Source organism: Macrobrachium rosenbergii, chromosome 44 (genome assembly GCF_040412425.1).
Source record: "Macrobrachium rosenbergii isolate ZJJX-2024 chromosome 44, ASM4041242v1, whole genome shotgun sequence".
Lineage (NCBI taxonomy): Eukaryota > Metazoa > Arthropoda > Malacostraca > Decapoda > Palaemonidae > Macrobrachium > Macrobrachium rosenbergii.
In genome coordinates this window covers 39,450,570-39,457,692 of record NC_089784.1, presented here as the reverse complement: position 1 = coordinate 39,457,692, position 7,123 = coordinate 39,450,570, and the positions used below count along the sequence as shown (strand labels likewise).

The window sequence follows — 7,123 nt, the reverse complement described above, 5'->3', positions numbered from 1 at the left end:
AAGAACTGGCGTAGTTTTAGAAATTTTAACTTCCTCATGATCTATCATCGTTGCCAACATAAATCCCGTTAAGTAGACTTATAAATTGGGTTTTTTTTATTTTACTACTTATGTCCATGCATAACTATAAGTACTTTTGAACTAATAATCTTTTCTAATTGACGATAGATAAACGGTATGAAATGATAATAATGCTATCTTCACTCTAGTTGATAAGCAGGTAGGAGATTTATCACAGCAATACTTGAAAAAAACTGTTATGGAGGGAACATAGTGGAATAAAACCATACTTTGTATGCTTTAACAGACTATTTAATGATAAATAAGATACATTATTATGCAGAATCCACGAATCGTCAGATAGAGAGAGAATAAACGCAAAATTTATGGCCGGCCGTATGAGCGGGACGGGACGGGAGATGATACCGAACCCCTGAAATCGGAGGATAAGGATCGTTAAATCTCTGCGAGGACCGGAAGTTAGCGGCATCCTCCCGAGCTCGAATAGCATCTTCTTGAGCGGCGAAGGCGATCTGGTCGAGGACGAACTGGGGAATCGGGTGGGGGAATTCGGGTGCCACCGGCAGGAGGTCGGACTGGGGCTGGAAGCCGTTCTCGTCAGCGACATATTTCACCTCGACGAGCGTGCCGTCTGGTGCGGTGTATCTGTTGGGGAATTGCCACTGTTAAGAATGTGTCTCAAAGCATGAAATTTCTTATAATACATCTTAATTTCCGAGCATACAGTTGTGTACAGTGGTGCAGCTATAAAACAACTGCGATTGTTATAATGGTAATTTCCCCGATAACATTATAATAAATAATAATTGTATTAGGGGTTAGTATTCATATACATAATGAACGATCCTACACACTTGTCACACAAAAAAACAAATAAAAATTGCGCCGAAGTCTCTTCGGCGCAATCGGGTTTTCTGTACAGCGTACAATGGTGTAAGAAACTTTGAGCCATGGCCCATGAAACTTTTAGCCAGGGCCCCATGAAACTTGCAGCCACGGCCCGGTGGTGGCTTGTGTTGTTGATACCTACAGTTGTGCCAGACTTACGATTATGGTTAAAGTTAGCTAACTTTAAACTTAAATAAAATAAAAACTACTGAAGCTAGAGGGATGAAATTTGGTAAGTTTGATGATTGGAGGGTGGATGATCAACATAACAATTTGCATCCCTCTAGCCTCAGTAGTTTTTAAGATCTGAGGGCGGATAGAAAAAGTGCGGACGGACAGATAAAGCTATCTCAATAGTTTTCTTTTACAGAAAACTAAAAGTATTAAGTATTTAGAAGGAGTGATTCTTAGCCTTTTTGACCGCAGCACCTCCTATAGTAAGGCTTCATGAGTCCAGCACCCATTTATATCTTGTTACTAGGATCATATATATATATATATATATATATATATATATATATATATATATATATATATATATATATATATATATATATATGTGTGTGTGTGTGTATATGTGTGTGTGTGTGTGTGTGTGTGATAGATACATAGAGAGAGAGAGAGAGGAGAGAGAAATAATAATCATATAATAAATAAATTGATAATAATAATAATAATTATTATTATTATTATTATAATTATTATTATTATTATTATTGTTATTATTATTATTATTAATTATTATTATTATTTGATTTTTAAGTCGTTTTCATTTTTCATCTGTGTTGCACTTCCAGCACCCCATAAAATTCCAAGGTTAAGAAACTGGTTTAGTGTAATTGCTGTAAATGAGTTCCCTGTAGCAGGGAAAACCAGACAACCAAATATTGCCCTCGTGGTTGTAAACTGAAATGGAAAATGGGAAAACAACGAAATTCAATGACAACAAAAACACAGAAAAATGAGAGAGAAGTTGTTATCGAAAAAGCAACAGTGACAGCGCAGAGTCTTGTGAAGATACGTTTGAGTAAATGCAAGGAACACAAATTTGTTTTTGTGATTGTAGCTCATCAGAGGATGGAGACTGGAATGAATGTGAAGTTTGTAAACAGTGGCGCCTTCCGCAGTGTGAAATAGCAACAGAAACAGTATATGAAACAAGTTCAGAAAAATGTCTCCTTTTAATGTGACTAGGGTAGAAGAATGAGCTGCGTGCCAATACCCGCAAAAAATATTAAGAAGTTTGGGTCACTTTCAAGTGATGACTGAGATCAACACCATGCAGAAGAATTTCGCTGAGGAGAAAAAACTCGAAATCATGAATAAAAATCTGAGAAAATCTGTCCGAAATCAGAGGGTACGAACTATGCTGAAAAATTTTTAAAAAATCGAATTCATTAGTTCTAAACTAAACTGACTACACAGCAAGTGCTAGTAAACAGAAAAAAATATCAGTGATTCTTGAAATTCAAATAGAATGTACACAACAGGTAAAAGGTAGATAAGATCGTAGAGAAAATCAAATAAATCAAATTTCAGTTAATGCAAAAGAAAAAAAAGATGCCAAAGATCATAGTAGCAAATATCCCAGACTCTGAAGAAGAGAAGTTCATAAACTATACCAAAGATAACCCCTCGTTAAACGGTATGGTGAAAGTGGAGGTTGCAAAACAAACTTTTGCATCCAATATATCTATCTATCTATCTATATATACATACATATATGTGTGTATGTATACATACATACATACACATACACACACACACACACACACACATATATATATATATATATATATATATATATATATATATATATATATATATATATATATATATATATATATAATATATATATATATATATATATATATATATATATATATATATATATATATATATATATATATATATATATATATATATATATATATATATATATATATATATATATATATATTACACATTATAGCATGAACAAACGCAGAGTAACGGAACCATGATGTAATACAGACGTTTGTAACTGAATCTTCGAGTACACGAAACCCAGACTGTTTAATAAGATGCAGCACGAAGAGAAAAAATATATATAATATGGAAACTTGGTGACACTTAAGGGAAACTTGCATATATAACTTCATTCATAAACTTGTATAACAAGGGAGGACAAGTTATTCTAGGAAATTATAACTCGGGTGATTATGACGAGTATGTAACACTTTTAAGCCAGTTACCTACAATTCGTTGACGAAGTTGTAGCGGAAAATTTATTTCAGGGATTTATTGAAATTGTGGATATTCATTCAAAGAACACTTTGCTCGTCTGATATTTTGCAATGAATAGTAAACTGGAGGCGAAATTCTTGATTTGAGCCATTAGCAAATCCTAAAACGTCAACAAATAAATCTTCAGGAAGGGAAGCTACCCGCACCTCAACAGATTCTGACACTTACGAATATCGTCCAACCTTAACGACAGCTCCATTTGCGCCTTCAGGAGACCCGGCTTGGGCGAAAACAATGCCATTTTCGGCTTCAAACTCGGCGCTGTAACGACCTCGATCGTCCTGCAGGCGGTAATCTCTCAAGATACCCACTGGAGGCGCATTTCTCCCGGCGGCTATCACCCTATTAGACGCTGAAGGTGCGAGGCGTGGGGTAGAGTAAGGCGAGGGAATGACATAGCCTCGCTGAGGAATTGCTGCCGCCAGAGCTAAGGTAGTTACGATGATTACCTGAACGAAATAATTAGCTTATTTTTTTTCGACACTCTTGTTACATCTTGAATGAATAAATAAGTCTGAAAAATACTGGAGTTTAATCGATACATAAAGATATTTACACATTTCCTGAGTTATTTGAAACAGAGGTATTGCTTATGTTACAATATGAACAATGAATCTGAAAGATTATATATATGTATATGTATATATATATATATATATATATATATATATATATATATATATATATATATATATATATATGTAATATATATACATACATACATACATACATACATGCATATATATATATATATATATATATATATATATATATATATATATATATATATATATATATATATATATATATATATGAATTTGAAAGATTATATATATGTATATATATATGTATATATATATATATATATATATATATATATATATATATATATATATATATATATATGTGTGTGTGTGTGTGTGTGTGTGTGTGTGATGCGTGTCCATGTGACTGAGTGCTCCTGCATATTTCCTCTCAAAACAAGGGACACCAAACACCAAAGGAGTCTTACAAGCTTCATGCTGGATGCTGCAGCGTTGAATTTATGATAGCAAATTCCATCTAACGATCGGTTTATATAGCGAGATGAAGAAACGCTTGACCTTCTTGTTTTATTTCGCCCATTGATAAAACTTCGAGTAGAAGTCCATGAGGATTTACTTTCGCTTTCAAGATCTTATTCTCTTTGATATCCCATTACACCTTTATTCGGGTGCAATTAAGTGGACTCACCTGAGCATTAATGTTACTGTCCTTCACGGAAAAGAAAATACAATGATGCACCAGAATAACAGGTTTATTGTTCAGGACCTATGAAATATGAACGCTTTTCTAAATGAATATATCAAAACAAATAAGAAGAAGCATACTGGAATGTTTTTTTGTACCTCCATTTCATTTAATTGCACACTTTTTTCCTTCTCCCATTTAGTTTAATTGCACACTTGTTCTTATAAATCTAAACACGAAAGTATTCTAAGAAATCAATGAATATTCAACTTGCCTGAAATTTCATTGACTCAAGCATGATTTAGACACTAAAATGTATATATTTATCTTATGATCAGCTGCAGTACACTGGGAAATATTTACTTAATGGGAAAATCCTTAAAATTCGTAGAGGTAAAATACAGCAGTTTGCAAAAATGTTAGATGCTACGCACTCACACAAAATCTTACACATAATATGGTGCGTATTACGAAAATATTTTTCTTAGCATGAAAATTCCGAAAGGTAACACATATTTTTGAATGATTATGAAGTCGAAACTTTCCTTATAAAAGCCATACCGATTAATTTCAAAGACTTATTCCAAATAGGGCAGTTCTCGTTTTCTTTTCCTAAATGAGTAATTAGATGATGAACAGTGCACGCAGACACATACTCACGTATATATATACATACATATATATATATATATATATATATATATATATATATATATATATATATATATATATATATATATATATATATATATATATATATATATATATAAATATATATATATATATATATATATATATATATATATATATATATATATATATATATATATATATATATATATATATATGTATATATATATATATATATATATATATATATATATATATATATATAATGTATAAATACATACATGTATATATTATTATAATTTACAAGAAGTCGCTGTACAGAGCGCCTCCCCCCACCACTTAATTTGCCCTTTGTTTATTGAAAATAAAGTCGCCACCGCATGGCCAATCGTATTTGACCTAGATATCAGAGCAAAGTTATCAACATTTCAATCTGTCCTTCTTTTTACCTGGAACAGATATTGAGATGAAACGGATAAAAAAGGGCAAAGATAGGAAACTGAATGCCACTCCCTTAAGCAGCTTAGCCCAACTAAGCTGCTTAAAACAACCTTTCCAAAGGGAGCGTAAGCTGCCTGAATTGTCTTTATCCGCAGGAAACCTGGGAAGAGGAAACTGATTGTTGACCACCTGGCAAATGACACATTGTTTGCACATGGCCTCAGCTATTAGAGAAGTGCATACGGCACCGACACGGCTGGAGCCTTAAAAGGGCAGTAAGCAGTTAGTTGTGTGAATAGGAGACATGCAGAAGAGGCCGTCAGCCATACACGCGGGAGGGTGATACAGTTTGCTGAGAGACCATTATTCGCCCCCGCCCAACTCCAGACTCCAGTCACCCTCGAGGGACAGCGTGCATCGTCAGTGTGATTGTCCCTCGTCATTCCTTGCCAGAGACCTGCTTCCCCCAAGGTAAAGTGCGAGTAAAGACTTTTCAGTCAAGACAGTTTGCCCTTTAGAAAGTTATAGGAGTGCCAGTATTTCACCTCTGTCCTTGTGCCAATTTATCCAATACCATTTCCAATGTCATTCATTCCTCGAGTCATCGGCAACTTCAGTGCAGACCCGAGACATATTCTGTGTTAAATTGTTCCTTTATTGGCGTGTAATGTGTAAATCTCTCTTGCAGAGGGACCTATTTGCAGTGGACTCATCTTGGACTGTGCCTTGCCCTTAGTCAAGACTCCAGTAGAAGGATCTTCAGGTGTTGCAAGCCCTTTATCAATTTACTTACCCATTTTCCCTTCTAATGCTCTCTTTTGTAAATATAATTTTTAATTTAGCCCAAGTGTTTACATAACATTTCCTTATGAAGTAGAGCCCTCAGCTCCTAAATTCACCCCTTTTTCTTATTTTTTGTACAATTTCCCTTAAGTAAGTCAGAACTCCAAGGGCTTAATTAATTAAATAAAGTTTCCATTGCCGGCCTGTAAAATACCATAAACCAATATATATATATATATATATATATATATATATATATATATATATATATATATATATATATATATATATATATATATATATATATATATATATATATATATATATATATATATATATATATATATATATATATATATATATATATATATATATATATATATATATATATATATATATAAAAATGGGTGGTATACCACTTTCAATTAAATAAATTGTTTTGTGGTACAGAGAAGCACAAATTATTGGATGAATGATTTTCAAATCTCAGGCTGCGTGTTAACTGTCAAATGTACCAATGAACTGTCATGGCAAACAGTACAGCATACTCCGGCAAAGACTTATACCTCTCTTGATAGCTGTGGTCACTGCCGAATAGGCTAACGATACAATTCACTTATCACTTATTAAATCCCCACTCATCAGACTATTCCTGAGGCAGCATAAATTTGATAGTACAGACATTTGTACTCATGATTGTATATAAATCAAATAAAAATTTTCATAATAAGAGCTGCGTGTTCCAAACGTTCCTTGATAGCTCAGTGGGGTGGCATCAGCATACTGGAGTCCTGGAGTGAATAGGTTTCGTGTCAAGGGTTCGTGTCCCGACGATATCAATTCA

General features: G+C 33.3%; 1 protein-coding gene across 1 annotated transcript in view; it reads right to left on the bottom strand.

The window, feature by feature from the left end:
* Positions 1–353: 353 nt before the first annotated feature.
* Positions 354–7,123, bottom strand: part of LOC136829601 (endocuticle structural glycoprotein SgAbd-1-like) — an 8,016-nt gene continuing 1,246 nt past the window's right edge. The window contains exons 2-4 of the mRNA XM_067088448.1: positions 4,429–4,506; positions 3,364–3,644; positions 354–666 (exon numbers count right to left, since the gene is read on the bottom strand). Coding sequence (XP_066944549.1) covers positions 357–666; positions 3,364–3,644; positions 4,429–4,506 — 669 coding nt within the window. The 3' untranslated portion in view covers positions 354–356. The remainder of the gene's footprint in view (positions 667–3,363; positions 3,645–4,428; positions 4,507–7,123) is intronic.